At 32.6% G+C, this 17,459-nt stretch overlaps 2 protein-coding genes across 16 annotated transcripts; one reads left to right on the forward strand and one right to left on the reverse strand.

Annotated features, from left to right (window-relative positions):
• Positions 1 to 85: 85 nt before the first annotated feature.
• On the reverse strand, positions 86 to 12,085 carry LOC107940093 (phosphatidylinositol transfer protein 3). 15 transcript variants are annotated; one of them, XM_041094887.1, is made up of 9 exons: positions 4,267 to 4,676; positions 3,465 to 3,549; positions 3,128 to 3,192; positions 2,435 to 2,511; positions 2,170 to 2,275; positions 1,744 to 1,920; positions 1,550 to 1,648; positions 1,226 to 1,471; positions 86 to 551 (listed from the first exon to the last, which is right to left on the reverse strand). In XM_041094887.1, the coding sequence occupies exons 5-9, from the start codon at positions 2,233 to 2,235 to the stop codon at positions 252 to 254; spliced, it is 888 nt and encodes a 295-aa protein (XP_040950821.1). In that variant the 5' UTR covers positions 2,236 to 2,275; positions 2,435 to 2,511; positions 3,128 to 3,192; positions 3,465 to 3,549; positions 4,267 to 4,676; the 3' UTR covers positions 86 to 251. The 15 variants fall into 15 exon arrangements, with proteins under 15 accessions (XP_040950821.1, XP_040950822.1, XP_016729008.1 ...); XM_041094888.1 differs by having other exon boundaries at positions 2,412 to 2,511; XM_016873519.2 differs by lacking the exons at positions 3,465 to 3,549; positions 4,267 to 4,676 and adding an exon at positions 11,951 to 12,085.
• LOC107940092 (uncharacterized) lies at positions 11,941 to 16,529 on the forward strand. The gene is made up of 5 exons (XM_016873513.2): positions 11,941 to 12,073; positions 12,674 to 12,735; positions 12,827 to 15,175; positions 15,251 to 15,359; positions 15,744 to 16,529. Exons 1-5 carry the CDS (start codon positions 11,965 to 11,967, stop codon positions 16,370 to 16,372), a joined length of 3,258 nt encoding a protein of 1,085 aa, XP_016729002.1. The 5' UTR covers positions 11,941 to 11,964; the 3' UTR covers positions 16,373 to 16,529.
• Positions 16,530 to 17,459: the final 930 nt, after the last annotated feature.

Raw genomic sequence — 17,459 nt, forward strand, 5'->3', positions numbered from 1 at the left:
TAACAAAATAATTTTAATAATGTTAACGATTGTACCTGAATTTTGAAATCTTAAAAATAAAGGACTAAATTTATAGAAATAAAAGTACAAAAAAATTAAATTCTAAATTTACGAAAAGTATAAAATTTGTAACATATTTTAACCCACCAAATAATGATTTTTTGGAGTAAAAACCAAAGCTGAAAATTTATACCTCATGTCCCTTAAAAGGCTATATATATTTGTTACATAATAAGCCAAGGGCGGTTAGATCAACTAGCTGCCGGTGCGAGACAGATTGGCTCGGCTGTTATCTCGGGCCCAGACTGATCCGTACCGGTAGATTGAAGTTTATTGTCAAATCCCCACAATGTGGCGGATTTAATATCATCTTGGACCATTTGCTTTGAGAATTCTTCATGGTTATATTCCAATATGGCTTTTCCTCCAAAATCAGTTGGGAGATTTTCTTCGTCAAAATAGGATCTCATTAGCTCCACACTTTCTTTGTTTTTAGGGTACACAAATTTCACCTTTTGGAAGGTTTTGGCATCGAGGAAATATTTAACAATCTGTAGAAAAATGAAAGCAAAGTCCGATTAATCAAATTCGAAAATTCAAACTAAACTAAAATTAGAATATGCCATAAGTATATGTGCTTTTTAAAAATTTGGAATTTACTTACTATACTTTTATGTTCAGGAATTAGACTCTTTATTTTTAGATTTCATAATTTAGATTTAACTGTTAACATTGACATTGTTATTATTATTTTTTTAAATTTGTTAGTTTGAGATTTTGAAATAAAAAAATTCACTTAATGGTCATGTAATTAAAAATATGACTTAATAAACTTGAATTTAACAATAAAAAAAATTATTAAAAGTTGAACCCAATTTTTAAAATTTAAAATGTAAAGCGACTAAATTCCTGAAAATAAAAATACCGGAATAAAATTCTAAATTTTTTAATAATACAAGAACTTATGGCATTTTGACCAATTAAAAAATACTCCAAATATTTAAAATGAGACTTAACTTAAAATAATTTGAACTCGAGTGTCAAGCCTAAACCTTAAACTAACCGAACCCGAAAATTTAAAACCTACTAAAAAAACCCAAGTTGCCCAATTGACCATAACAAGTGATAATGCTGGTGTAAATGCACTGATGTTATCTCCATTTAAGTGACATTCAACACTCAATAATTCAGAAATGTTGTTTTACAATGCATTAGAATTTCATACCTTCCAAAATGCTTCGAAAATTCTTGGCGGATTGTATAGAACCGCCATCGCCAACCTTTCGGGATAGTGGTTTTGTAACACGTTAATGGTGTCGCGAGCGGACTTGATCGGAACACTCGTGCTCAAGCTCCAGCCGGTGAAATCTATCAACCATACCATCTGTTCTTGACCCTCTGGAAGGTTTAATATAGCATTCTCAATCATATACACCAAATGACGGAGCTGATTGTCTAAGGATGTAGTGTTCTGCAACGTATCGGGACATGTTAGTTACGGATAACTCGAAAAAGGATTTCGGTTTTCGATTTAACTGAAGTTTATTACCTGTTTTCCCGGTCGCAATATAAGAACAGTCCTACCGTCTCGGTCGTGAAAATTTGCTCGGTATACTTTTCCAGTCTCGCCTTCTACTGCAATTTCATTCTGGCAACAAAAAAAATAAATAAAGAAATTAATCACCACCATTTATGATTTAATTCTCTTTTTACTTAACATTCAAAGGAAGAACAATATGTTACCCAACGTATTTCCTCAGGCTTATAGGTTGATCTCCATTTGAGTGTCTCTTCCAGCATTTTCTTCGATTTGTCGACATTCCAGTTTCGTGCCTCCAAGTATCTCCTCAAGCAAGCATCGGTGCAATATTTCAAACCGCGGTCGGATAGTGGTCTGAGTGCGGCTCTAAGCTCCTTAACCTGCTTGTAAGTAAAAGCAAATATCAACCAAGACAACAGAAAATATGTTTCACCCCAAAGCTGGCATTTGATGCCCTAGCTAGCTAATGGAGAGACTAACAGAAGGACCTTATTAATACAATACTAATACTCCAAGAACTTAATTAGAACATTTTAAAGTTTATTTAAGGCAGCAAATGGAGATTTGTAGACAAAAACAGAGGTTCTGCCATAGTTAAACAAATTCACTTGCAGTAAAAACCTTATTACCTTAGATTCATGCTGCAATGAATCATTCTGTTGGTTATGATGAGAATGGCTCCATCTACTAAACATTGTGACTGAAGCTAGAAATCTAGCAAAAACCTAGTGCAACCTGCAAAACATTGCATAACACTAAATTGGAACTAATTATTAAGAATTAAACAATCTCAAAGAAAACCAGACAAGTTGAGAGGAGATGACTCTTTCCAGGGAAATTTGTAAAGTGTTGTCTATCCAGAGTAACAGACCCCTCAAGGGATAGGTATAGTACTCGAATCAAGCCGAGGTTCACAGAATGAGTGCTTTAGGCAGACCACACTTTTGGAGACTTCTTCATATGGAGTTAACCTGCCCTCAACCAGACAATAAACAAATAGACACAAAATCACATCCAATAAAGCAACAAAGTAGAGGAACAAATATGATTTAGATCAGGAAATTTAGGGGTAGGTAAAAATATAATGATCGTCTTTGTATTATGTGTTAAATTGCATTTTACCTCTCTACTAAAAAAATTGGCAAATTAGTCCATACAAATTAGATCAAAGAGCAAATGAGTTTTTTCTGTTAAAAATTTCATCCATTTATATTGTTAAAAACTGGCATGGCTGACAGAATAACCAAACAGTAACACATGATATGCCACATATACCTTGTGTTGACATACAAAGACTAATTTTTAACAATAGAAATACATGTAAATTTTAAAAGAAGGCCAATTTACTCTTTAATTTAAAGTATAAAGACTAATTTAACTATTTTTTGAGTAGAGGGAACAAAATACAATTTGACTCCGACTCCTAGTACAAGGGCTTCTACGATACTTTTATCATCAATATACAATCCAAACAACAAAAAGCAAACCTTAATAATGGAAAAGATTCTTCAAAGTCAAGCAGCTAATGAAAGTCTATGGAACTTGACATGATACATGGGGAAAAATTCAGGGAGAAAAAAGATATACCTATGGAACACAGACGAAATCTTAGGACATTAAACTTTGTATAAACGACCAGAAAAAGAGCCAACCTGGTTTCATTTATTGCATCATATTCAGCATTAGATTTACAAGCATAAATTTTCACAGTAACAGTAAAACTAGATCACACAATTTTACAAGTTAAATCAATGGAAAAGGCATGATTCAACAACTGCTAAAACCTTCTAACTACTTAAAAAAAGGAATAAGATTCTTTATTCAACGATGCCATTATTAAGGGAGAAAAATAATGCCTGCTACCCTTGAACATGGGAAAGTAATAATAAAATACTTAGGGCGGTCCTGAATCAGTGAACCTTACTCTATAGATCGTGGCACCACTAGTTTGACCAAAGTATAGTTTGGATTCAACTAAAATAATTTAACATAATGAAAGAGCATTTTTCCTGTTGATGAAAAAGACAGAATTAAAACTAGAGTAAACCATAAAATACCAGGAAAAAGCTTCTGCATTCATAAAAAAGAATCTCTAGAACTAGGCTTTAAAAATTCAGTAAAAGTCATTCAACATGAAAATATGATAAAATAAAAAGGGTATTCTAAGAATTAAGCTTTATTTTTAACGAAAATACATAGAATTAAGCTGGGTAAACCATAAAATACCAGGAAAAAGCTTCTGCATTCATAAAAAAGAAAAATCTATAGAACTTAGGCTGTAAAAATTCAGTAAAAAGTCATTCGACATGTAAATATGATAAAACAAACTACAAAAAAAGGGTATTCAAAGAATTAAGCTTTAATTTTTATGAAAATACAGAGAATTAAGCTCGGGTAAACCATAAAATACCAGGAAAAGCTTCTGCATTCATGAAAAAATCTCTAGAACTAGGCTGTAAAAGATTCGGTAAAAATCATCCAACATGTAAATATGATCAAAAAACAGACAGGGTATTCAAAGAATTAAGCTCGGGTAAACCATAAAATACCAAGAAAAGCTTCTGCATTCATAAAAAAGATCTCTAGAACTAGGCTGTAAATAATTCAGTAAAAACCACTCAACATGTAAATATGATAAAGAAACAAAAAGGGTAGAGTGGAGATGAAAAAAAGAAAAAAAAAAAAAGAAACTAAAGCTGCAGCCTTGAAGTAAAACAAGAACAGACCTTCCTTGAGTCTTGCCTGAGAAAAGAAACAGAGCAAAGACACTATTAAGCTTAAAAGACAAGAAAAAGGGTTTGATCACTTGATGTTGATTTTTTTTTATCACTAAAGTAGCATGGAATTCTTCAACATGCCAAAACCAGTAAGTGAGTAGGTATGGCTTTTTATGGTTTTTTGGTCCAGAGATATTTCTTAAAAAAGAGTAGCAAAAGGTGCACGGTATTCGTGGTAAAGGAGACTTGGTTGATGTTTTATGGGTTTAGATTTTTCGGACAGGTGTTAAGGCCAAATGTTATTGCTGTCAATTTTATGACAGATTTGCAGGAAGCAGAACCTATAATTTTATGGTGAAGAAAAACTCTTCATTTTCAGATTTCAGACAGAGAGTAGACAACAGAATTTAACATGGGCAGACTGGGTAAGTAAATCTCTTTCTCACATATATATTGGAGAAGTTTATTGGTTCTTTCCAATTTTGTCGCAAGTGCATTAAATAGTGAAATCTTACCTTTCATTTAAATATTTTTTTTAAAGAGGTAACAGTTACTTTTAACCTCTACAACTTTCCTATTTTAAATCTCTTGATTTCTTTTTTCATATTAATTTTGAAATTTGGATTTTATTATACTTTGTTATTCTACTTGATTTTTCTAATTTTTTTATTTTATATAATTTTTATAAAATTTTCTGAAAAAAATCTCCTAATGCTAAATACAAAATTCATCTAATCTATAACTAATATTATCATAAAAGTAGGACTAAATTATATCAAATTAAGATATAAAAATCAAATCTCAGCACAACAAATGTATTAAAATAAGGATTTAACCATTATTTTATAATAACAGTAAAAGATCTAAACACGTTTCGTGTGAAAAAATCCCTTAAAATCATTACCTCATTTTACCAAATATTACATTATTAAAATTTTTATTTTTTTATATTATTTAAGTATAACTCACGTATTTTTATATTACCACACGTTCTAAACATCATGTTCAAAATTTTTGTTTTAAAGTCTAAACTATATCAAAACTTTTTATTTAAAAAAAAAGTGTTAGCATTTAGATGGAAACAAAGTCAACCATTGTATTTTATAGTGGACAAAAGGGAAAGAAAATAAAAAAAGAAAGAACAAATAGGAAATGAGACCCGGCGCCAGCCATAGGACACTACAGTTTAAAACAAGGTGGACACGTCGAAAGGAGAATTTAAAAATCGTGGGGGAAAAAAGGGCCAAAAAGGAGTTGCAATTTGTGTGAGGATAAGAATGGGTTGATGCTGCTGAGGTAAAAGGCATCAGATTCCATTCTTATATTAAATATGAATATACAATTTATGTAACACAGCAAGCCGTCCATGGCACATGATATTAGCAATGGAATCTGCTGCAAATTTCATAATTATTGATGTACAAAACATTACCACGATTATTTGACCGAGTTTAAATAAACAAAATATTAAAAATTTATAAAATTTAAAAATAAAAAATAATTTAATTAAAATTTTAATTTAACTCAACTGATTTTAAATAATTTTTTAATTTATAAATTTAACTATTTCTATTCCAATCGATTCTCGATTGGTTTCGATCTAATCTAAATTAAACTAACATTGAATATTATTGATATAATGACCTTACTTTCCAAGTCATAATATACAATTTTGTATGACTTAATACATAATTTTGCCCTTGTATAATAAACAATTGCTTAATACTTCGAGAATTTTTTGATTGGTTCATTTCACCACCACATTATTAACTCATCAATTTTTCGTTAAAAAAGAGAAAGCTAACTTGACAATAAGCAGTCTATGCCAAGTTATAATAAATCAAATTTGTCTGAGAAAATGAAATTTTCATAATTCATTTTCTGAAATCATATTTTTTGAAACTTATAATTATACAAAAAAAAATAAAAAATTATGAAATCTGGTGAGGTACGGAATGAAAGTATAAGTATCAAATTGACCAAAAATTTATCAAAGTACGAATTTTTTATCTATTGTATAATGGCCAAAATTAGGCATTACACTAATTTGGGATTGTTCTCTTAATCCATATGTAGAAGTGAGTTGGGTAATTTTTTGAACTATGCATGATAATTTGGTTCGATTAGATTTAATTCTTAATTTTTTCATATTAATTTTGAATTTAAATTTATTTTGATAAAATAAGTTTTGTTTTATAATTTTTAAACATTATTTTATTAAATTTTAAAGTCTTTTTTATAAATACTTCTAAAAAAATAAATTTCAAGTAAATAAAAAAGCTCTTCTATGGTATTTTTTGAAAAATGTTTAAAAAACATTTATTGTTACATCATAAAAATTAAATTAATTGTGAATTAAATAAAAAATAGAATTCAACTCAATTTGACTGACAACAAATTTTCAACTTGTATTCGACAAATTATCGAAACACCCTGATTCATGTCTATTTTTTTATATCTCTTACTCAGCCTTACCCATAGGTTTCTAAAAGATCTATTATCTATTTTAAAAAATGCACTTCTACCTGAGAAGTTTCGAGTTTGATTTTTTAAAATTTGATAATTAAGAATAAGAATAGGATTATTAGGGATTGAACTCAAACTCTCATACTACAAAATATAATATTCTAAACAAAAAAAAATTGTTGGCAAATTTGAATATATCAAATTACACTTGCAAGCAAAGGTGGACAGTAATAAAGGCCTAGAAGCCTTACCCCTATGCCTTTCTATTTTTTAAAAAAATTAATTTTTTTATTTTTTATTCGAAATTCTCATAAAAATTTTAATTATATATTTTTAAACATTAAACTTCTAAATATTTTGAAAATTTTAGTTATTTCTTCCAAAGTTTAATCCCAAAATCCCCTATTGCTTGCAAATAGCTATGACTACCTAAAGAAAATAACTCGATATTATGCACATGAATTGAGCCCGATGGGTTCGGTTCGGATCCCTAAAAATAGTTTAACTATTAAGAGAGTTAAAGGGATCCATCAGTCCACAAACCTCAATTTTTGAGCTTATGGATCCACATCAGGTTAACAGGTATGGGTTCTAATTCCTTCAGTAAAGATATCCCCAAAGCTCTTTGAGTAATAAATAGGGCCCAGAGTATTGGAGTTACCAGCCTAGTCTACACCAAAAAGTGCAAGAGCTGAGAAGAAAAAATAAACTGAAAATCCATTCGAATTTGTGATGTCTGGATTTAAAATATAAGTTGAAAACTATGGTTACGTAAACTGAATACTATTTTTATTTAATTTTAATTTTTCATAATGTAAAAATAAATATTTATAATTGAAACGATGAAAACAATTTTAAAGCACTATATAAAAAATATTTGTCAAAAATATTATATAAAGATTACTGATTATTTTTTATTTATTTAAAAATTATTTTTAAATAAATATTTATGAAAGACTTTAAAATTTTATTAAATAATATTTAAAAACCACGTATAAAAATTTAACCTTAATAATAATAAAAAATTGAACCGAAGTAAATTATCATAAAAAAGTTTAAAATTTCCGATTTCGACCAAACCGAAATCATCCCTAAACATTGCATACTCATTTCCTCCCCCAAGTTCCAAATAGCTGGACTCAACAGTCAACTAGGATGTCTTCCTAGTCACTCTATTTTGCACCCTAATCACTACTTTATCATAACCAATGAAAATTGCGGGCAATTTATCAAAAAAAAGTCAATTTTTTTTTAAATTTATCGAAATGGGCCTAGTTTTTTATTATTTACCGGAATAGGCCCATTTCCCCTAAATCGCGTCCACGTCAGCGCGAAGTCAGGGGATGTGTCAGCAAATCGTGTCCACGTCAACGCGCTTTGCTGACGTGGCAACAAACCGCGGCCTTCAGAACGCGATATGTGTCCACGTGGGCAAAGTGCGTTGATGTGGACGCGATTTGCTGAAACGTGGCCCGCCCCTGGGGACGTGATTTCGCCGTCTTTCCCACGTTAGGATTTTTAGGGTTTTCCAGATTTTTTAGGTTTTGGAGAGAAAAGTAAACAAACAAGGGATTAGAGTTTAGGGTTTCGTAATTAAATTAATTAAAATTTATTCAAAATTGGATTACGTTTCGTGTTTATTTAAGATAAAATCAAAGCAGGATGATTATCAGAAGGATTTTTGCAGTCGCGCCCGCATGTACGCGCTTTTGCTACAGTAGGTCCTGGAAAATAATTTCGAGTTGACATTTCTGAGCAAATAGTATAAAATCGCTTCTACCAGGATGTTTTATGAGAAGAATTTGTGAAATCACGCCCACGTGGACGCGCTTTTGCTACAGTAGGTCCTGAAAAAATTATTGAGTTGACGTTTCTGAGCAAATAGTATAAAAAAACGCTTCAAGCAGGATGCTATTTGAGAAGAATTTTTGAAATCGCGCCCTCGTGGACGCGCTTTTGCTACAGTTGGTCCTGAAAGAAATAATTTCGAGTTGACGTTTCTAAGCAAATAGTATAAAATCACTTCTAGCAGGATGCTTTATGAGAAGAATTTGTGAAATTGCGCCCACGTGGACGCGCTTTTGCTACAGTAGCATGTTTGGGCTGAGGCTATAAATGAGGCAAAAAATGTTCTCAAAATGCATAAGTCATAGCAGAAACAATTTAGAGAGGCAAACAATTTAGAAAAATTTAAAAGGAAATTGAGAGAAATTTTTTCGGTTTAAAAAAAATCAAATTTTTTTAAAATTATTTAAAAATAGGGATTTAAGAGAAATTTAAAAGGAAATTGAGAGCTAATTGAGATTAAATATAAATTTGAGAGAAATTTAGAAGAAAATTGAGAGCTAATTGAGATTAAATATAAATTTGAGAGAAATTTAGAAAGAAATTGAGAGGAAATTTGAGAGAGGATTTGGTTGTGAAAAAAAAATGGGAGGGGGTATTTATAGGGTTTAAATTTTTTGACCATTTGGGGGAAGGGAACGGTCAAATTTTTGACCGTTGCACTATTCACGTGCGGTCTAAATCGTGTCCTCATGGACGCTCCACGTCAGCAAATCATGTCCACGTCAGCGCGCTAGGCTGACGTGGCAACAAAGCGCGGCCTTGAAAGCGCGATTTGTTGCCACGTCAGCATAGCGCCCTGACGTGAACGCGATTTGCTGACACATCCCCTGACTTCGCGCTAATATGGACGCGATTTAGGGGAAAGGGGCCCATTCTGGTAAATAATAAAATACCAGCCCATTTCGATAAATTTAAAAAAAATTGGCTTTTTTTAGTATTTTGCCCGAAAATTGCAATGGGCACAATGAAAATGCATTGGGGAGTAAAAGAAAGGTGAAGTTATGTTTAAATCCCTCTAAAATTTATAAAATTATAAATTACTATAAATAAAATTATGTTTTTTACCTTTCAAATTTTAGAATTTCATTCTACCTCTAAATTTTCTTTCTATCCTCGCCTCCAATGCATATTGCTAACAAAGTTTCAAAATTATAATTTGAAGCTAAACACTAAAAGGTAGTTGTAAAATACTAAAGGTAGTTGTAAAATTTTAAAGAAGAAATTTAATGACAAGGTATTCAATTTCGCACTAATTTCAATCACATTAGTTAGTGTACACCAACCCAATAATAAGCTACATAAGGTACGTTTTGCCCAAATCCGATCGTAACAATAAAAAAAAATGTGTATTAAATGAAGCATAAGTAAAGTGGAAAAAAAATGTAAATTAACATATATGGAATAATCATGTTATTTAATGTATTAAATAATCGTGTTGATTAATGCATGAGTTATTTTGAATTTTTGTTCATAGATTTTTATATAATTGATAAATATTTTATATTTAAAATTTATTGAATATTTTTAAAATATCAATAATTTTAAAATGATAATCAAAAGATGGCATAGCAAAAGGGGTAGGTACCCTTGGCTAACGGATTAATTACTATTATAGTACTTTCTAAATGTAAATAGTTTAATTTAATCCTTTTTAACTTGTTTTAAATAGAAAAATTATAATTTTAATCCTTTTTAAAATTAAAAGGTATAATTTAAGTCATTTCAATACAAAATTTTTAGCTTGAGCCTCTTCAATTTTTTTAAATTGTATTTCAATCCCATCACATAATTCCTAACTTTAATCTTGCGAAAAGAGACTAATACGTATAGCTACCTTTCAATTTGATTTGGTGGTACAGCCTATCCTAATTTATGCCCTTGTGTGCTAATAGTTCTCCTAAATTCCATAAGAAGCCATTTCTTGTTGTAGACAACATAAAACAGAAATTCCTTCTGGTATCTTTTTTTTTTTTGTTATTTTATTTGTTTACCAAAATCAAATGGTGCCACATTCCTATCCAGTAGTTAGCTCAAGATAAAGACCAAAAAGTAGAAAAAAGGTATAAGGTACTTCCATCCACACATCATTAATTTGATGTTTTGTTGAGAAATATTTAATGTTAGCTCGATTTTCACTAATCACATTCAAATATCAGTAAAGCACAAGTATCTGAATTTCATTAAATATATAAAAAAATTAAAAAATATATATATTCGTGTTAAATACTCACACATGATATTCAATTTAAAATTTGAGTAACATAAAGAAGGTTTAATTATACTCCTAATTTCTTAACTCTTCAATTTTTTTTTAGAATTTTCAATTTTTGAGTTAATCTTTTTCATTTTTTTTGAATTTTTTATATATTATTTTGATGTTTTAGAAATATTTATATATTTTTGGGTGTTGTACAAAAAATTATTTTTTAGAATTATCAAAATTTTTCTAGAATATATATTTTTTTGAAATTTTGAGGCTTTTTTTTGTAATTTTCTAAATTTTAACTATGGAATCATCCTTATTTAAGTAATTAAAAAGAAAAATGAAAACAAAAAGGAGGAGTTATTTCATTTCATCACCAAAGATTTATTACTTGACACCCCTTCTCCACCCAATTTTGGTTTCTTTTGTAATGGTGGGGTCTGTTTAAAGCTCTCATCTCTCTCCCAAAAGGGTCTCACTTAATGCTTCTCAGATCACCTTTCAAAAGCCTGCCATTGCTAACTATCTTTAATTTTATTCTGTTACTTTCAACTATAAGAATATCACACAAACCAAATGGATGGCTTAAATGTTGAGTTCACAATTTTTGTATTTTGGTGACCCAAAAAAACCTTAAAGACGGTGAAAGAATAAGAGGGATAGAGACCTTGTTTCCTTTTTTTCTTTAGAATTCTAAGTTACTCCACCAAATGGTCCAAAACCAGTGTTTAGGGATATGCCCCTAAGGGCAAATGCTGCCTATTGAACATTAGTTTTTGATGCAAAGGTTTTCAGGTAACTAATGAAAAAAGGGAGAAGATGCTGGTAATTGGTAAAGAAGGCTTGGGATGGAAGCCCTTTGAAAGGGAACTTTTTTTTTCTTCCATTGCTTGGATTAGAATCAAAGTCAGGAAATGCTTACAGAGACCACTCTAGAGAGAGAAAGAGAGCTAACTTTCACGTCAACCTATCTAAGATAAATTTTCAAACTCCATTTTCATTGCTAAGAGACTGGACTTCCCAACTTACCCAACTTTGAAAGAACTCTCCCAACTAAAAGAGAGAAAAAAACACAAAAACAAAAACATTCATGTTCCTACCTCTTATCTGTAAAAAGGTAATGAGCAAAACACAAATGTAAAAGAGATTCCATCTCAGACAGTGTTGAAGGGTTACCTTGTTTACCAAACATGGCTAAGAGATCAGATTTTGCTCAGAAGCTGTTAGATGATCTTCGGTTGCGAAAGGAGCGGATGGCTGCCTCTCAAAACACAAAGGGTTCAAATGCAATGGTTGCAGGTGAGTATTTTCCTGAAATATCTGCTAAAAACAAGCATGGTTTGGTCATGAACCAAAGAATTCCAACATCCTTCCAAAACATAAGTCAAAAAACCCTGTATTCAACGTCTTCTAGATGTTAGAAAAAACAGGAGGCATGACTTACTGTCTGAACACTCACAGAAGTCATGCACATGCATTCAATTATTCAAATGTATATCCTAGTTTGAAAGCAGTTATTGATTCTAACTCCAATATAATTACTCTGATATAGCTGGCCCTTTTACCTGAAAAAAACCAATTCTTAGCTGTTGGGGACTTTGACCAAAGAAGTTTAGAGGGTGTAGAATCGTTTGATCTTTTCTTTTTTAAGGGAATCTAGCTTTGTCTGGTATACGTTGTGCAGCATAATTGCTCCACTTAGCTACCTCTTCCAGACTAATTGTCTCCAATTATGATTTGGAACCATTGCACCTAAAGTAAAACTTAAAAATGAGAGAACTTTTTATTGCATAGTATGACATAAAGGAGAGTTTACCAGGTTGGTGGTGTGTTTGATCCCTGTGTTAGGTAACTCAAATGCATAATTTACTCTGTTCCTTTTGTTGCGTGTTTGAGCAGATGCATATGCTTACTCCAAGTCAACCTATAAATCATCAAGGGAACCAAAGGCAGTCAAAGCTGTAAGTTTCCATTGATAAAGCATAGTCAGTTCATACAAGAAGATTAATTAGATAGTAAATTTTCATTTAGTTAAATGTTTGGCTCCTCCAGAGTGGTTTTAGAGCTGGAAGCACACAAAACAGGCCTAGCGGAGGCAAGAAATCAGTCACCACTGGGCAGACATCAAATCAGATTGTTCCTTTTGGTGGAGGCCATAAGGCGGAACAAATGGGAGATCTGTCAATGGCCCTGACTTTTGCACTCGAAAATGGAGGAAAGATAAGAACGGAGTCTTCCAGAAACAGTTCAATATTCAGTTTTCTACAAAACATTGGTAGGAGACGGATGGACTATGGGAAGATGGAAAGAGGAAACAGAGTAGTAAGTAGGCATCAGCCTTCAAGTAGCCAACTCCCTACTCTGTCTCATATACACATTGAAGAAATATCAAGGGGTGCACAAAAGTTAAATCAGATCCTCCGGGCCTGCTCTAATGGTCTCAACTTTGACAGATACTCGATAGAAATTGGACAGGAGCTGTTGAAAGGAGCAATGGATTTGCAAGAGTCTCTAAAGTTGCTTGTCGACATGCAGGAAGCTTCGGATTACTTGATAACACCACAGAGAAAAAGTCGGTTAACATTGCTAGAGGAGGATGAAGATGATGATGAGAACACCATCACAATAGCTGACCAGAAGCAATTGAGTAGACCCAGATTTTCTTTTGATAGACCCTCAAGAAAGTATAATGACATTCAAGAAGTTGCAAAGACAGAACTTAAGCTGAGGCTGGCAGCTCTTACCTACTCTACAGATGTTCCTAATTCCAAACATGAGAAGAAAGGTTTAGGTGCCTCAAATTTACGTTCTCACAAGCGATCAGTTAGCTGTGGTACTGATGTTAAAACTCTTAGTGTATTCTCAGAACAAAATCACTCAAGTTCATCGCAGTCCAAACAAGAAAAGTCCAGAATTCCAAATGTAATCGCAAGACTAATGGGGATTGAAGAACTTCCAGGAAATGTAGATTCAAAGGTCAGTACAAAAAAGGAGTCTGGAAATCAAAAATTAGAAGGGACAACTACAAAGAAACCTGCGAAGGGGAGTACCAAGAAGGCTGAACAAAGGGAAAAAGATTCCACAACCTCAGTTCTCCCACCAGCAAAACAGAAGGCAACACTACCCAGCAAGATTCCACTGGTTCAGGATACAGTTACATCACAAGCAGGAAAGACGTTGGCTACTAGAAATGGTAGCACAAGGGTTGATGTTCATGACAAGTTACCACCTCGAAAGGACTTGGAAGATGTAAAACCAGTGATAAGCTTGAGAAAAGGCATGATTAACGTAGACAAACGACAAAGTGACTCTGCCCAACTAAATCATAATTCTGGAAGTAGAAAAGAAATTCAGGAGAGAAACCATGATAGCATAAAGCACAGGGAGCAGAAGTACACTGAAAGAAGTGAAATCAAGGAACCAGTTTTCAAGGATGAGATGCAACAGATGATACCATATATGCATAAAAGATCAGAATCTACACTTACATTGCTAGAAAAGCCAGAGTACGGTGAAAGCATGCTTCATGGGGAAAATAGTTCTGCTAACAAACTTCGTTTAGGCAATCAACAAAAGCTTCAAAATAATCATGGATTTCAACAGGTGCACATGCTCCAGAAATCTGAGCCTCAAGAGAAAAAGCGTCAACCGGAAGAAAGAGAACAACAAAAACAGAAATTGCAGGAGAAGAAACAAAAGAGACCTGAATCGGTATCTAGCAATATCTCCAAACCAATGTCTGGTGCAACCGATTTGCAAAAGAAGCAGCTGCAACTGAACCAAGCAGCAACTAGTAGGAAAGGCTCCACCGAACATACTGATGCAACACAACTCAATGGATTGGTGAATGGTAGGCACCAAGAAAATCCAGCCGGTGAGAGGAGTTCAAGAAACTTAAATTTCAAAATTAAAGATTCATTAAGCAGAAACTCCAGTCAGCATTCAACTCGAGGAGATGTAGAATCTGAATCAGCAAAAGCTCGCATCCCGTTTGCTGTGGATGAGAAACCTGTTCAAGTTCAAACAACAATAAATGGGAGAAGAGCAAAAGGGCATAAACTCGAGGTCCCTCGAAATATTGACGAAGCAAAGACCAAAAAGAGTGCAAATGTTTATAACATGCCGAGGACAATGAAGAATCAAAGTTCCAATTTGCAAGAGAGAAAACAGACAAGGCAGGAGAAACCTGCTATCTCAAGAGAAGCAGATCATGAAGCCAGCAGGTTCGAAGAAGCAGAAACACAGATCATTAGACCCAACGTGTCAGTAGCAAGCCCAAAATCATCACGCGTAGCACAAGAACTGCAGACAGAAGCACAAAAAGATTCAATTTTGCAGAGTCGTTTAGAAGATGAATGCCAAGGTCAAAACGAAGAACAAGTTTTAGCTACAAAACATAGCGTAAGATCGCCATAACTGTACTCATTAACCAACTATATTAGTCAAAGCCCAAATAACTGTTTCGATCTTATGCAGTGTCAGAATACAGTGCCAACATTTACAAAAGAACAGCAAAATCAAGAACCTGGTTTTGGCAGAGACGATGAACATGAGGTTAAAGAGAGTGTATCTGATCCACTTCAAGGTAAGTACAATTTTGCAGATCTTTTCTCAAATTTTCAAATTACAATTCATGAATGGTTTTTTTTTTTTTTCTCATTTTTTTCATTTAACTGAAGTGTCTAAAAAGATGAGCTTACACCAACTTCTAACATATACTACTTCAGAAAAAGTGAATGCACATAAAAACAAACATGCATAATTTCCCACTTCACTATATGGAAACTAACCGAAAATAGTCGACTACATGCATAAGATACCACCCTCTTAAGGAAACGTCAATTCTTCTAATCATTCTATCAATTACGGCATGGTAATAGCAGTATCAGATGTTTTCCTTTTTATTGTTTCTGGAGGGGTGGTTTTGGAAGAGGAAGAAACTTATCTGCTAAAGTTCATTGCTTTTTAGGAACTCGTGAAGAGAGCACAGAAAATTCTTGCATCCCACAGCCACAGAATCAAAGAACTTCTATGGCAAAGAAGCCAGAGCCACTAACAGAAAGTGAAAATCACCTCAAGCAGATACTTCTGAAAAGCCAACTATTTATGAACACAGCAGAGGCGCTTTTCAAACTCAACATTCCTATCAGCATTCTTCATTCAAACAGCTACGACCATCACATCGACCAAGACAGCAAGCTCGTTTTAGACTGTGGCTACGAAGTAATGAAAAGGAAAGGAAGAAGGCAGGAACTAAGTGTTCACCCATTTCTAAAGGTACCCATCACTTCAAACAAAGCAAAATCCTTGGATGAGTTGGTCAAACAAATGTGCAAGGACTTTGATAAGTTGAAGTTATATGGAAAGGACGGCAGAGAAGATTCTCCCTTTGAAGACTACCAACCCAAAATGCTTGAGGCTGATGTCAACAACAAGGAACCAGATCTGAATTGTATGTGGGACTTGGGTTGGAATAACGCCATGTTTGGGTTTCTTGAGAAAGATGATGTTATCAAAGATGTGGAGAAGTATGTGCTTAATGGACTCCTAGATGAGATTACCAGAGAACTTTTCACAAGCATAACTGTCACAGTTTAATTGTAAAACCAAAAAAAAAAAAAAAAAACAAATTAAGCATAATTGCCTGGTTTTGATGTTTCTGTTTGTATCACTAAGAAAAAATTTTCGATAGCTATTTCTTTCCCTGTAAAGTACCTAAATCTGTGATTCTTATTTGCATATTTCCAGTTTCCAATTGTTTTGCATATAAATAATGATTACATCATCTCTCCCTCCCTTGAAAGTACTGTTTTATCTAGTTCTATATACATTTAAAGGCAAATTTTATCACAAAACTGAATGCGTAACCTTAATAACCTAACAAAATTTCAGATCATTACCTATATATATATAATCATAATTGCCTGGTTTTGATGTTTCTATTTGTATCACTGAGAAAAAAAATTGATAGCTATTTCTTTCCCTGAAAACTACCTAAAAATGTGATCCTTATTTGCATATTTCCAGTTTTCAATTGTTTTGCATATAATTAACGATTACTTCATCTCTCCCTCCCTTGAAAGCACTGTTTTATTTATTTATATATGCAAATTTCATCACAAAGCTAAATGCATAACCTTAAAAACCTAACAAAACTTCAGATCATTTCCAAAACAGAAGGATCGTAATAGAATAATGGTCAAGCATACCAGATCTTGATCTAGACGAAAATGAAATGGAAGATCGATTATCCGCACCCGTAATCTGCTCTGAATTTCAAAGATTCAACGTAAAATTTCGAAGAAACACCGGATATTGCACTTGAATTGCGAGAACTACTGTTTATTTTTTAATTTTTTATCCGAAATCCCTCGTAAATTCAAACTTCTCTTCTCTTTTTTTTTCTTTGATTTTTCGTTGCATTTTCGCGCGGCAAAAAACCAGAATTGTTACTCTTTTGTGCGAGGCCCAAAAATATTTTATGGACCTGAATATAAAAACCCAGAGGGGGATCCTCATTAAGACTTAGGGGCCTTGGTCCCCAAAGTTTTTGAAAATTTTAGTTATATCCTTAAATTTTTCTGAAATTTTTAATTAGGTCTCCCTAAAATTTTTGAAAATTTTTAAATATTTCAATTAGACTCTTCAATTTTATTTTTATTTTTTGTAGATTTTCAGAAAACCT

This window comes from Gossypium hirsutum, chromosome D06 (assembly GCF_007990345.1).
Source record: "Gossypium hirsutum isolate 1008001.06 chromosome D06, Gossypium_hirsutum_v2.1, whole genome shotgun sequence".
Lineage (NCBI taxonomy): Eukaryota > Viridiplantae > Streptophyta > Magnoliopsida > Malvales > Malvaceae > Gossypium > Gossypium hirsutum.

Coding starts and splice junctions, on each gene's coding strand:
- LOC107940093 (XM_016873519.2), bottom strand. CDS start 2,235: ATGTTTAGTAGATGGAGCCATTCTCATCATAACCAACAGAATGATTCA. Junction 1,921..2,169: donor CATTGCAGCATGAATCTAAG/GTAATAAGGTTT, acceptor ACTTACAAGCAG/GTTAAGGAGCTTAGAGCCGC. Junction 552..1,225: donor TTTTCGAAGCATTTTGGAAG/GTATGAAATTCT, acceptor ATTTTTCTACAG/ATTGTTAAATATTTCCTCGA.
- LOC107940092 (XM_016873513.2), top strand. CDS start 11,965: ATGGCTAAGAGATCAGATTTTGCTCAGAAGCTGTTAGATGATCTTCGG. Junction 12,074..12,673: donor TTCAAATGCAATGGTTGCAG/GTGAGTATTTTC, acceptor GTGTTTGAGCAG/ATGCATATGCTTACTCCAAG. Junction 12,736..12,826: donor AACCAAAGGCAGTCAAAGCT/GTAAGTTTCCAT, acceptor TGGCTCCTCCAG/AGTGGTTTTAGAGCTGGAAG.